Raw genomic sequence first — 14005 nt, forward strand, 5'->3', positions numbered from 1 at the left:
AGCGACAAACTTCACTGTTGTCTTATTTGAAGGATTTGCCACGGCCACCCCGGGCTTCAGCCAGCGCCCCCTGATCAGGCAGCAGCATCAACCTCGAGGAGAGACCCTCCACCAGCAAAAAGCTCACCACTCGCTGAAGGCTCAGATGATGAGTAGCATTTGTTAGCATTACAGTATTTTAAATTAAGGTATGCGCATCGTTATTATAGACATGATGCTATTGCACTCTTAATAGACCGCAGCGTAGTAGAAATGTGACTTCCGCGGACACTGGGAAGCCAGACACTCCGTGGGACTCGCCTTGTCATGACCATCGCCTCATTGCAATGGTCCGGAACCAAACCCGCGACATCTCCCAGGTGAGCCTGCAGTATCCTTCTTACTAACACCAACTGCATAAACTTTCTGCAGCCCCCAGCCTCCTCTAAAGGGCGTGGGCTGCTGGGTGACATATGCGCAGCACCATTCCCGTCACAGCGAGCCGAGCGGGAGCCAATCAGTGATGTTTGCCCAGGGCCTTATAAAAACACACCCATCAAATGGCGCACTGTCACTGAGGGCAGGGCCACTCATCACTAAAGCTCCTACCCCAGGATCAAGTTCCCTGGATTGCGCTTCTTTAAAAAAGGTCTCATTAATCCCATTAATTCAGAACCCTCTTGGAACTTGTAATAATTCAGACCTGGTCGATGGGATTCTTATTCAACAGAAAGGTCACAGTTCAAAATAGAAGGTGGCACTCAGAATGACTTTATTAAATAATTATGGGACAACACACTGTGGATTTAATTTTACTCTTTTTGAATCTTTAGTTTCTAATACATAGTGTACAAGGCATAAACCTACATTTATTTTTAATATTTTATTTTATTTTTCCATCACCATCTATTCCCCTTATACCCTCTCCCACCTCCCCGACCCCTCCGCGCACCCAGTAATCACCATGCTGCTGTCCCGTCCGTGAGTCCTTTTTCTTTATTGCTTGATCCCACCGACCCTAACCCCCCACTTATCCATTTACTTTTTAACTATAACTTACTGTTTAGACTTTTTACCAGTTAAGATCACGTTTTCTTACTTTCCTGCTAATTTGCAACTTGGAAATGTTTATTCAATTACTTTTTAAAAAACACGTTTTTTTTGTTTGTTTTGTTTTTACTTTTAATGATGACAGAGTTTACACGTTTTATAGATGTGATTGTTAATATTTGCAGTGATCATTATCTCAACTAGAAGTAAAATGTAAAAGAATAAAAATTCTGTCCCTGGCTGGTGTGGCTCAGTGGATTGGACACCGGCCTGTGAACCAAGAGATTGCCGGTTCGATTCCCAGTCAGGGCACGTGCCTGGGTTATGAGCCAGGTCCCCAGTGGGAGGCGTGCGAGAGGCAACCGATCAATGTATCTCTGGCACATTGCTGTTTCTCTCCCTCTCTTTATTCCTCGCCAAAAGGAAATAAATAAAAATTTCAGATACACAATAAAATGAACATTCATTAGGCTCCATAACCTAAACTTATTAGCTGATAGCTGCTCTATCACACACACACAGCATTCAATTACGTATTTAAACCTAAGAGTTCAGCCTGAGGAAAATATAAGTAAAACTGAATTAACTTAAAACAGAAGACAAATGAGTTTATTTTGGGGGGGGGACGAAGCACCCAGAAAGGGGGGGCCTGAGACGTCTGTTCATCATACCGTGTGTTTGAGGCAACGATAACTTACAAGAATTTATGCAGAGCGGTAAAGCTTAGAAAGCACTGCCTACGTTTTGAGTCCAAGTGCAGTGTGATTTGGGAATGCAAAGTATTGTCACCACTTCAGGTCATTGACGAGAAGGCAGGCTAAGAGGCGTTAGGTGAGGGTCACCAGGCTAGAAAGCGGTTGGGAATGCAAAGTATTGTCACCACTTCAGGTCATTGACGAGAAGGCAGGCTAAGAGGCGTTAGGTGAGGGTCACCAGGCTAGAAAGCGGTAAAGCTGGGAAGCAGATTGCACATCAAGGGACCGCGCATCCGGTTATCTTTTCCCAATGCCATGCCATTTTCATACTCGTAATACTGAACATGGGGACAATATGAGACAATAGAGCATATTAGCTAACGTTATAGATCATGACATAGAAGAATGTAGTCAGACCTCAGAGTTTAATACATGTATCCTGCTGATTATTACAGACCCTGTGAAATGTGTTTATAAATCAAATTATTTCAAATGCTCCAAGAGAACGCGAATCAAAGAAAATGCAATTGATTTGCTTTTTTTTTTTTAAAAAAACAACAACAACCTCGTGTTTTCCTTTTTCAACCCTCTTTCATCAAATAAATATTCTATTTTTGTTTTCCCATAGAAAGGAGAAACTATAGCCTATGGTTATTTCAATAGGAATTAAAGATTAAAGTGGGCAAGCCTTTTCAGTTGTTTTTGTTTTAATGAAAACAGGGTTTTGTTTTCTTACTGTTCTAACTTTGAAGGCAGTTACAGGTTTAAATTAAGCAAGGCTCTCGGGTGCCTGTCTCTGAAGATGGAGAGTCAGTAGATGGTAACCGAAATGGTGAGAGATTAGTAACTTTTGCCGACCAGAATCAAAGACGAGAGCAGGTGGTCACTGTAAGGGACATGCCCCTCCTTGTTTCAGAAACCAAGTCAGCAGAAAAGAGGGGGAATCCTGTTTTCCTTTGAAAATGAAGAACAAGGGCACATTTACTATCATGGAAGAGGAGAGAAGACAGTGTTTATCCCTCGATTGGCTACAGAAGAAATGAAGACCGTACCAGGGCAAAGACGTGTCCTTATACAATCTTACCATGTGGATTGAATTAGCAAGATCCTTGCTGTGTAGCAGTGATGCCGTTTGTCTGAACTTGTCACTTTGATTCTCTGTAAAGGAACATGACAGACCCTTAGGCACGGGTCTGGAGCCCTTCCCTCTGCATGTCTTCCTTTTCCTACAACTTGTAGAAAAATAGAGTCACTTGTGACAGAGGACACAGATGGTGAGGTGTGGGATGACAGAGCTAACAGAGACTCTACAATAATCATTTGGTGGGATTTACTCAGTGTCTTATTGGATTTGCCCACTTCCAGAATTTGAAACCAATGCAGAACATGTGTAGTTCAAACAGGGCAGGATGAGAAATTTGCCCATGAAAATGAAGAGAATGTTTATGGAAAATTTACAGAATATGTTGGTCTATTTCTGTCTACTACAAAGATTGTTTACAAAAGGAAACTGAAAATAAAATGGCCTCTCCTTGCCAGCTTTTCTTGGGAAGTAGAGTAATATAGTGATTATTGCCCTAAAAGGAGAGACTTAGTTCCCATTCCTGGTTCTTCATTGATTTATTAGATACTTATAGGCTAACTCACCAACTTCTGTGATTTTTTTTTTCTTGTTTGCTTCTCAACAAGACAAAAGATTGCATTTATTGTCAGAACTCTACAGACACATTGCAAGAATTATAAGGTATTATTTTTCAAGAGTTTGGAACACGTTATGGGTCTGCTATTTTGGCAAATAAAGTAGATGAGCGAATAAGTTAAGCCTCTCCATACTCCACCTTTTTTTTAAAGTCACTAGCAGTTGTGTGGAGTTACTGGATTTTCCCCCCATTTTACTTTATTCTTTTTTTCAAAAATCAAATCAGCAGAAGAGGTGGCTGATCTTGTTTTCACTCGAAAATGAAGAACCAGTCAGGGCTCTCTTTGCATCTTTTAGACCTATCTGAATATAGTAAGCTGAAAATTATTGTAAGGTTTTCCCAAGGATATTTATTTACATTGTTTTTCCTTTACAGGAAAGTTTCACACTTCAGCTACCCACTTGTATCTATCATTTGTCATTAAACTTACCACACAGAGAGCAATGTGTATTTTAAGCTAAAAACTTAGAATTTCTACGAAGTCTTGTACTGCAGGCAATCCAAAGGAGAGGCAGGTTTTATTACATGTCTCTCGGACCAGGCGGCGAGGCTGCCCCTGTATTGATCTGTAATCTAGTAGTTAAAGAAAATCATATTGAGGTACTTTAGTGCTAAATGACGTAAAGGGTCATTGGTCAACTTTGTGCAGCATAATATTTGATTTCTAAATAGAATGTGCCCCCTTTTATAGATAGTGTTACAGATAAAATGTCCCGGATTTTATATGTTATTATAATTTAACAATGCTTAATCTCATGGAAATTGCAATGTAATACATCTATAGTTGAAATAGTTTGAAGTTTACTTGTAAGAGAAATCTTTCTAATATATTTTTGTAGGATTTATGGAAGTAGGGTGCCCAGTGCTCCCTCTCCTGGTTTCATCACGCGGGTGAGTAGACCTCGCATCCCAAATTTGTGGTGAGAGCTGCGAAGGCAATTTTGAAGAACCGAATAAGATACCCTGAGGTGATATTCTGGTTCCGATTGGATGGTACAAATCAATTCATCATGGTCAAGAACCCTATCCATCATTAAAGTTCATTACATCCCACATACAATGAGATTTATGAAAAAAATAGAAAAGATTACAATAAAGTTGACTATCTTTCTTAGCAGCCTGTCTTATTACAATTTTTAATAGTAAGAGTGAATATGTAGCTTCTTGGCTTAATTGGCCTATGTTGTTTTATCGTGATGATTTCTTGTTGCTGATGGTCTGTCTGAGTGGTGCCCTCTCGGTTCCTTAAAGGTAATTCCAAACACCCCTGTAATGCTCAAAGATTTGTAAGTCTAGCATAGAAAAAAAAAGTTTCAACAGAATTATTTGCTATGTAAAGGAGTTTTAAAAATTACTTTGACCTGAAAATTTCAGTACTGAAATTTATATAGGATTTAATTCTGGACTTCTATTTTGTTGGCTTTGTTTCCCTCAAGACTTTAAGCTACTTCTTATATGTAGTACCTGGAAACATTTCCTTTTTACTTACTGTGTGTTTTGGTTTTTAAATGTCTTTTAAGAGTCTCTGCAGAACCTTAAATTTCACATATAGTTATCCTCACTACTGCATTCAGTACACAATCTTTATAATAAATATCTAAAATCCAATAGTTTCAAAGGAAACAAAAAGTAAGTTTCCTACTGTTTAAAATGATTTTTTTCAATGACATGTCATATATCAGTAAGAATTGTAAAACTTACTGGTATATTATTTCTATTTTAATTGGCTGTCATTTAGCTGATTTGAAAGATAAATGGGTTGAGCTTTTCTTTCTTCTTTTTTTTTTTTTTTTTGTTGCCCAGGTATACAAATATGTTACAAAATTGAAGAAATTTGGAATTTTAAAAATTTGATTGATTTTTGGAAAATTATATCACACATCAAGACGATGCAAATATTATTAAATCAACAGCAGGAAATCTCACCTTTGTGACATATTATTATACACATTTGCAGTAAGGAGTCCACCTTCTGAACTTCCAGATTTCACATATTCTGAACTTTGCTTTAAATAGGAACTGTAACATTCTATTACCATCATCTTTTTTATCTCAATATGCATTTTCTCTCTAGCTGACCGGGAACGATGGCTTTGCCTATGACTTTTTAAAATCTTCTTTTATTCTTCAGAATTCTTTTATAATTCCGTTTTCAAGGTGGAGCCCATGTCCTTTTATGAGACTGCTGAGTGCAGATCGATGACGGAGTCTGAAGGCTCCCTTTTATGACCGACCGCATGTGCAGGGTGTTCAGAGGCGTCCTTCCCGAGGACGTTCATTGCAGGGGCGGACAGGGCAGCGTTTCCCAGCCGGTGCGCAGACCACGGAGGAGGAAGCGACTGCTGGGGAAATCCTGTTCCAGGTTTTCAGGCAGCCCGCGTGATTGACACATGATATCACGGGGGGCGTGTCCTGGAGTGGAGGTGGAGGTGGAGGCAGCTGCTGAAGCCGTGCGGAGCTGCAGGGGACTGCTCTGGAAGGCCAGCAGTGGTTTGCAGCGTGAGAGCAGGCAGAGCTCCCTGCCCGGATAAGGAACAGCTACCACCTCTGTAAATGTACCTGGAAAGCAATTTCCAGCCTGTGCGTGAGGTAAGAGCCGTTCCCTTCCTTTCCCTCCGGAGCCCTTTCAGGAAAGATTAGGTGAGACATGTTGGCTTTTGCAAGGAACTGAATGTTTCTTCCAACTCGTTTCAGATCTGGTTGCGTTCCCATTACCAGTAGCCTTCCTGCTGCTGGAGCCAGTGCTCTTAAAGTAAAATGCTGTTGCTGGGGGGAAAGAAACAAAAACCCCCAAAAGCCAAGAACAGCAAACAGGCCACAGGTCCCTCCGATTATTTCCCCACTTGCCCAAGCAGTAACAAGTTTAAAGGCTGGGACGGCCCGGGTGTCTGACAACCCGGGCGGTTTGTGCGGAAGAGGGGCCGGCTCGGCGTGGGGACCCAGCGCGTGTTTGCTTAGGCACTGTCGGCGCGGCGATTGTTTAAAACCTGAATTTCCCGTCCCTGTGTATTGATTTCCAATGCGCAGAGGCGTTGCTTGAACGCTGTTTGAACTCCGAGGCATTCCAAAGGGGCACAGGCACTTCGGCAAAAACGTGCGAGGCTGCATGCTGCTCCGCTTGGCGGCCGACACGCAGGCTGGCCGGCCTGCCCATCACCGCCAGCCCGACAGCCTGCGCGCGGCAGCCCGCGTCCCGGGCCCGGAGCGGGGGTTAACGCGCTGTTTGTCTCCGACCCTCTGTCGCAGGCACCGCCGCAGGAGGACCGGGAGTGAGCGCTGGCCCGGGAGGCTGACCTGCCAGGACCCGAGCGCCCGGGACGCCGCGCCCCACTTGCGCAGAGCGAGGATCGGGACAGTGCCTGGACCTGCGTGGGGCCGGACGACGCCCCGCCTCTTCCCCTGAGAGCCCCCAGCCTCGCTCCCTCCACCGCTCCCCTAAAAGAGCGGGTAAAAAGTCCCACCCCCACCCCCGGGAGCGGCGGCCTTGGCCTCCCGGGTGTGCGCTCCTGGTAGACGCCGGTTCGAGACCCGTCCCGGGCGCAGAGAGTGGAACGTCGGGACACGGATCGTCGCCAGTCGGCACTGCTGGCTTTGGCGGGAGGAGCCATCGGCACTGAGAAGCCTCTGGTACTCGCGCGGCGCGCACTGCCCTCGCAGCCGCTCCCTAGTCTCTCCGGGAGGACTCGGAGCCTCCGAGGGGACTGCGCGCTGGTTCTTGGACGGGCCGCCTGAGAAGAGCCCAGAGGTGGATGCTACTGAGCCGCGCGGCCGAGGGGAGCTGTGAGCGGTCTGGGCCGGAGCTGTGAGCTCCACGGCCGGAAGGGGGCCGCGGGGAGCGCCGCAGCCCAGCGGCGGTGCGGGCCATGCCCCCTCGCCTGCCCCGCCGCGCTTGATGCGGCGCCTGCCCGCAGCCCGCACAGGGACCTGGGCCCCCCTCCACGGCCGCGGCCTAGGTGAGTGTGGAGCGGACGGGTGGCAGGTGCGGGCGCGGGCGGAGGACAACAAGGCAGGGTTCGGTCCCCATTTTCCTGGAGAGGCGGCGCTGTGGCCCGGGCGCCCTTTGGGGAGACACCGCCACCCGAAAGGTGGATTCGAGGAGGCTTTCGGGCTACTCCCTGGAGGGCCAGGAGCTTCTTGACTTGTGCCGGAGTCGGGCTTTCTGTGGCTGGGTCCCCGTGCGACGGGACACCGGGCAGGGCTGTGGGCGCGCGCAGCGGGTGCGCGCGCGTGCGCGCGCGTGTGTATGTGTGCGCGTGTGCGTATGTGCGCGCGCGCGAAGTGGGGAGCATACCCTGTGATTCGCATCAGCCCCCGGACCGAACCGGCCCGAGCCCCTAGTTCTGTCCGCCTGCCGGTGCGGAGCGGCGGGGAGGGCACGGCCCCTTTAAAGGGCAGCCCGCCCTCGGTGTCATGGACACCTCCGCCTCCGCCCCCAGCCCGCTGGAGCGGGGGAGAGAACTTGTTTTCATTCATAACTTTTTCCTTTTCCTTCCTCTCCGTCAACTATTTATTCAGCGCTCTGGGCTCGGAGCGCAGAGGGCGCGCTCCCCCGCGGGCTCCGCGCTCTGGCTGCGCCGTGGGGCGGCCGCGGCCCTGCGCCTTCGTCCGCGGCCCTGGGAGGCTGCTGCGCGCCCAGGTGCAGGCGGGCGCTGCCTACGGCCTGTGTCGCGGGCCGGCTGGGGACCTGTGAGCCGCCTCGGTGGGGACACGGACGGGCTTGGAGAATCCACGGCGATCCGTAGAATATGAGGGGCTTGTCCGAGAAGGTATCGACTTGAATCGTGTTTTCTTGGGGCGAACCGTTTGCCCAGAGCGTGCTGGGCTGTGGATCGGGGACCGTCCCCTGCTGCCCAAGGGGCTTTGCTTCAGACCAGAAGCGGCTCCCTTTTTCTTCCTATCTGCTGACCGACCTTCCCAGCCCGCAGGAACTTTGTGACTTGCAGCCGTGCCTGGGTTTTTTCTGCGCTCTCCAAATCCGCCACCACGTTTCCTTCCGAGCGGACTCGCTTAGTCCTTTCCCACACGCTGCTTTCGAAGCCCTGAAGGACTGCGGGGCTGAACCCAGCTGCTTGGGAGCGTGTTGGTCCCCTTACGCAGAGGAGGACGAGTCAAGCAGAACCTTGGGAGATCCGAGCTGGGAGAAGGAGGGAGGGAACCCCATAAGTTAACATAGAAGGCAGCCTGGGGACGTTCGCCCTAGTTACTAGATGCTGTGGGCTGCTTTCTGCCTTATTCCTTAAGCTGGTGTTTTCTGGCTCAAGGTGGCAGCGGAGGATGGGCATTTTTCCTTTCGTTCTTGAATTGGGTCGAATCTGTAGACTTTGGAATGAATTTGTGTGGAAAGTATTCTAGTTGACAACTGACTGGAAACGGAAACGCTGTTATGTCTGGTAGTTTGTTTTGTGGAGAACGCGCCGTAAATGAGAAGTGATTTACTGTTGGTCAGGAAACACGGGCACTCATTTTTATCCGGATATTGCCGGACTTAATTTATTACAAGAAGCACATTGATTCGGAGTTGGCAGTGCTTTTGAAAGTCAGGCTCTGTCATGTAAATACAGATCTTTAAATGAGAGGAAATGCAGATAATGAAGATGGCCAGGATTTCCCGTATTGCTTTAAAGGCCTAGCACTTATCTGTGCATGAAAAGTTATCTGGTTATGTGAGTGAGCCCTTACTTAAACTTCTAAAAATTCTTCCATTATTTCCAATGCGAACCCTCTTTTAACATGAACAGGACGGTGCCTTGAGTTGTATGTGTGTGTGTGCTTTCGTCGCCAAGAACACCAAGAACTTCTGTCTTTATCTGTGTTCATTTTGTATCTTGTCCATTAATAATGAGCTCCCTTTCCAGCTGGTTGCTACAGAGAACGACTTCTTACTTTGAGATTCCATTTTAGTTTGGAATCTCTTTTTTAATGGATGAAGTATGCCCTGCCCTGCCGGATTTCCTCATCCTTAATCTAACGCTTGTAACAGCCCCCAAATGGCACAGAAGCAACGGCACCAAAGCCGTTTTTAGGTGGTGTTTCCTTCATGGACAACATGGAGGAACGGATCCTGAGTGTCTGACCCCAGTGCCTCTGCTCGGTGTTCCCCACCGGGGCAATTCTCCATCTTAATTATCTGTTAGACTCACCCACGGGAAGGCATTACTTCTCCTTTATTCGCTTCTTAAAGTCGAGGAACCTCACTTTTATGGCACGGGGGCCTCTTGCTCGCATCTCACATTCCTCTTCCATGATGTGGTCCTTGGCCCCTCTCGGGCTGGCCTCCGGCCAGGAACCCGGCATCACCATAATCCGCTGATGAAGGTGATCATTACCAGGTGCTTTAGGCAATTTGTGACCTGACAGGGTTTTTCTCTTCCCTCCCCCAAATACTTCCTGTCATTTATTTTCTCTCTCTGTTTTCTTCATGTTTGATTTCCTTTTAGGATTTCAGATGCGTGCCAGGTTTCCGCTGACTGCCAGAATCCGAGATCACCACACATGGATCCCCCAAACCAGCACGGCAGTGGCAGCTCACTGGTTGTGACCCAGCAGCCTGCCCTGGCCGGCCGGCAGAGGCTGGACCACGACAGAGAGGTTCTGCCCGCTGCGATCCTGTCCCTGGACCAGATCAAGGCCATCAGAGGCAGCAATGAATACACGGAGGGGCCGTCAGTGGGGAAGAGACCGGCTCCTCGAACGACTCCCAGACAAGAAAAGCAGGAGAGGACTCATGAGATCATACCAGTGAATGTGAATAATAACTACGAGCAGAGACCAGCGGGCCACGCGGGTCTCGCGCATCCCGCCCGGGGCCCCGTTTTGAGCAGATCCACCAGCACTGGGAGCGCTGCCAGCTCCGGGAGCAACAGCAGTGCGTCCTCCGAGCAGGGGCTGCTGGGCAGGTCCCCGCCGGCCAGGCCCGTCCCTGCGCATCGGTCGGAAAGGGCAGTCCGGCCCCAGCCCAAGCAGCTGACTGCGGACGACCCGAAGGGCGCCTTGAAAGAGGACCGGGCCCAGCACAAGTTCATCTGCGAGCGCTGCGGGAAGTGCAAGTGCGGCGAGTGCACGGCGCCCCGGAGCCTGCCGTCCTGCCTGGCCTGCGACCGGCAGTGCCTGTGCTCGGCCGAGAGCATGGTGGAGTACGGCACCTGCATGTGCCTGGTCAAGGGCATCTTCTACCACTGCTCCCACGACGACGAGGGCGACTCGTACTCCGACAGCCCCTGCTCCTGCTCGCAGGCGCACTGCTGCCCGCGCTACCTGTGCATGGGGGCCATGGCGCTCTTCCTGCCCTGCCTGCTCTGCTACCCGCCGGCCGAGGCGTGCCTGCGGCTCTGCAGGGGCTGCTACGACTGGACCCACCGCCCGGGCTGCCGCTGCAAGAACTCCAACACGGTGTACTGTCCGCTGGAGGGCTGCCCGGCCCGGCCGCGGGGCAAGCCCTCGTGATCGCGGCGGTGGGTGGGGCCTCCGGGCCGCCCGCTCCCCGGGAGTGGCTGTCGGAAGAGATGCTCGGAGATACTGGCTTTGGTTCCTTCACGGGGGCCCGTTTCCTGCCTTCTCTGTCCCTGCTCCCGAGGCCTGACTCGTGAATGCCGCCCTCTGTGGACAGTCCGGGAGAGTGGCCTGGGAAACCGCGCCTGGCTCCCACTCAGGACGAGAGCCTCTGCCACCCGCGCGGGGGCGTGTTGGGAGTCACCGGCTGGGATCTGTGTCGCCCTTTTGTTCTGCAAGCAACTTCCCAAAGTTGTCCACGTGAACGTCCCTACACACATCCGGGCCACTGTGATTGAGAGCTTTTTTTGATGGGGTCACTCGGGAACAGGCAGGTTCGTTTTTAAAGAAGTAGCCGTTTAATTGCTTAAATAAGCTATGTATTAAATCTCTCCAATTAGGGCTGTCTTTATAGCATTGGACCCTTAAGTAGCATGGGGGATATATTTTTGTTATAACATAAAAAACTTCCTTTAACCACTGCCTTCTTGCCCCTCAGAGTGCCCTCCTCTCAGTTTTGGCCTTGTCTTACTCTAGAGGTGCCAGGTATTATTATTATTATTTTTTTGTATGTAACGTTAGACCTGCTCTACAATGTAAGTCTTCACATTGGAGATATATTGCGTCTTGCTGACCCTTACTCTAGCTTTCAATCTGTGAAGGACTCAGCTACTCCGCAGCCCACACTTTTCACCACATTTCTCTTGTCGTGGAGGGCACTTGGGTTCCTGAAGTTCATATTTATAGCCGATCGGTCTACAGGTGTCAGAGAAGTGTGCTGCCTAAAACGATCTTGGCTCCTTCACGGTCCCTTTGGTCCCTTGGTTAGTTACCAGTTGAGCAAGTCTGACCTTTTCTGCGTTTCCACGGCCCGAACCACAAATCGTGGTGCTTTTTGTATATTTTATGTATAAATCACAAAGTTGAATCCTGACTATTTTTAAGACAAAAGTCTGTTAAACTTTTTTATTGTAAAGAATATTTATTATGTGAATCTATTATTTTATGATATTTATTTCAAAAAGACTGTTGAAATGTACTCACGTCTGAATATAACAAAATATCAATACATAACGGAAAATAAGGTGACGCGAAGAAAGGACATATGTTAACTATAATGCAGAAATATATTAATTAATGAAACCGTCTCTTGATTTCTTCATTTATTGGCCTGTCCTGGTTGGTGATTTTGGTCATTCACTTTGGCTCTTTCTTCACGCACACCCATTTAATTTCTTCCCTTACCATACCCAATCTAGACACAGGTGAACTCAAAATTTAAACTAGCTGTTTCCTGGAAAATGTATTAATCAAATTTGTAATCCAAATTCTATTTCAACAAATTCCTAAGTGAATGGCTATAAAGTGAAAATGTTTTGTAATTAGTATAAACAATCACTCCCACTTGGGCTATTTTGTAAGCAAGAGGTTTTGTGTATGTCATAGTTTCTTGGAATGGGACATATCTAGAAGTTTATAAAAATATTTATCTTAACTTGCTTGGGTTAATCAGAAATTAGTCTTCATCAGCAAAACTTAGAAGAATTTAGTTCTGTAGCAATGTTAGGAGTCTCAGGCATTTTTGCTTTAATAAGACATTCTAGAAGTTTCATTACGCCAAGGGAATAGTTCACATCATCAGAGTTGCTTTAAAAGCATTTCTGTCCCTACCTTTTTATTTCGTTTAGTGAGTCTTTAATGTGACCTATTCAAATTATTTTTCATCATGTCCTGTGGAATAAGGAATCTGAGGGCCTGAAACTTTCTGTAGAAAAAGTAAATATTTTTATTATTTAGTCTTCTGGAACCGATACATAGCTAGTATCGTTGGGCCTGGTAAAATTCTGTTCAAGTGAACCCTCAGCCTGGTTTCAGTGACCCCGTGCCTAAGGGACATGTCAAAGAGAACACTGACCTGCATTTGAGAACATAATTTGAACCCAGGATCGAGGCTGTGGGAACTCATCCAGCTGTTGTGTTTTGATTGGTATCTTTTCGATGATTTGGCTCCTAGTTTTAGAAGTGTTGTTCTTTATAAATAGGCATTGGTTTTGTTGTAATCAGACAGGGCCTAAGTGATAGAAGCTTGTGTTAATGCTGTCTCATCAAGCCACTAAGCCCGTGAGTGAGCTTGGTGGCATTTGATCAGATGGCTTCTCTAATCTCTGAAAGCACACGAATGTGTGTTCTGGAGGCCACTTCATCATCTAGTGTTTCTGATGTGAACTGACTCCCTCTCATGCTTAGTTATGCGATGTTCTCACTGGGCTCTAATACTGAGCATTTCATCGCGATTGGCTCCGTCATGAATGAAGTGTGTAAAAGACAGACCCCCTCAAAATCTGTGCCGTTTTGTTCTGTTATTACTCAGACCCTCTGCGTAATTCGGAGCTGGGGAAAGGACCGTCTGTTGTTCTAACAACCAGACTAAGAAGCTGTAGTTCTCGTTGAAAGAAACGTACAACTTTTATGAGCATGAGGTGTATCGAGGAGCTTTAACTTCGGGCTGTGGACGGAGCGCAGCGGAGGCACAACACTCAGCCAGGGCTCCGCCGCGCCGTCCGGCCGCCCGTGGACGCAGCGCGAGGTCCGAGGTGCAGACTGAGACAGGCTTGTCAGGGGCGAGGCCAAAAACTTGGATTCAGAACTTCCTCCTTTGTGATGGCTTACGCCGAGAAGGAGAAAATATTAGGGTGCGTCCTCACAAGTGCTGTTGAACTTGAGGTTCTGGAAGCATCCGCACAGCTGAAATGTCCCACGGTGCCGCTTGCCGTGGATTTGATCCGCTAAATGAAAAATCACACACCAGGGAGGTGGGCTTCTTCCTTCTATTCCACAGTTGCGCTCTTCCTCAGCGACTGCAGCTGGACGGAGTGAACCTATTTGTTAGTTTCTTTCCAGCATATTTTTCTGACTGCAATTTTTTTTTTGTTTCGAGAGAGTTTTATTTAGAGAATTTAATTGTGAATAAAACCAATACCGGATCCCTGTAATTGAGTAGTTTCCTGTCAACAGAGTATATAAAATGTAACCTAGCAGAAAAACGAAATGTGAACAGGGAGGTAACGCTCTCTTTTGTGAAGGCCAAAGGTG

General features: G+C 47.9%; 1 protein-coding gene across 2 annotated transcripts; it reads left to right on the forward strand.

Moving 5' to 3' along the window:
• The first annotated feature begins 5937 nt into the window (after nt 1-5937).
• On the forward strand, nt 5938-12054 carry SPRY1 (sprouty RTK signaling antagonist 1). 2 transcript variants are annotated; one of them, XM_090288936.1, is made up of 2 exons: nt 5938-6013; nt 9862-12054. In XM_090288936.1, the coding sequence occupies exon 2, from the start codon at nt 9917-9919 to the stop codon at nt 10865-10867; it is 951 nt and encodes a 316-aa protein (XP_090145062.1). In that variant the 5' UTR covers nt 5938-6013; nt 9862-9916; the 3' UTR covers nt 10868-12054. The 2 variants fall into 2 exon arrangements, with proteins under 2 accessions (XP_090145062.1, XP_090145061.1); XM_090288935.1 differs by lacking the exon at nt 5938-6013 and adding an exon at nt 7187-7377.
• Nucleotides 12055-14005: the final 1951 nt, after the last annotated feature.

The sequence above is a fragment of the Furipterus horrens genome, unplaced genomic scaffold (genome assembly GCF_987537825.1).
Source record: "Furipterus horrens unplaced genomic scaffold, mFurHor1.1.pri manual_scaffold_10, whole genome shotgun sequence".
NCBI classification, from domain to species: Eukaryota; Metazoa; Chordata; class Mammalia; order Chiroptera; family Furipteridae; genus Furipterus; species Furipterus horrens.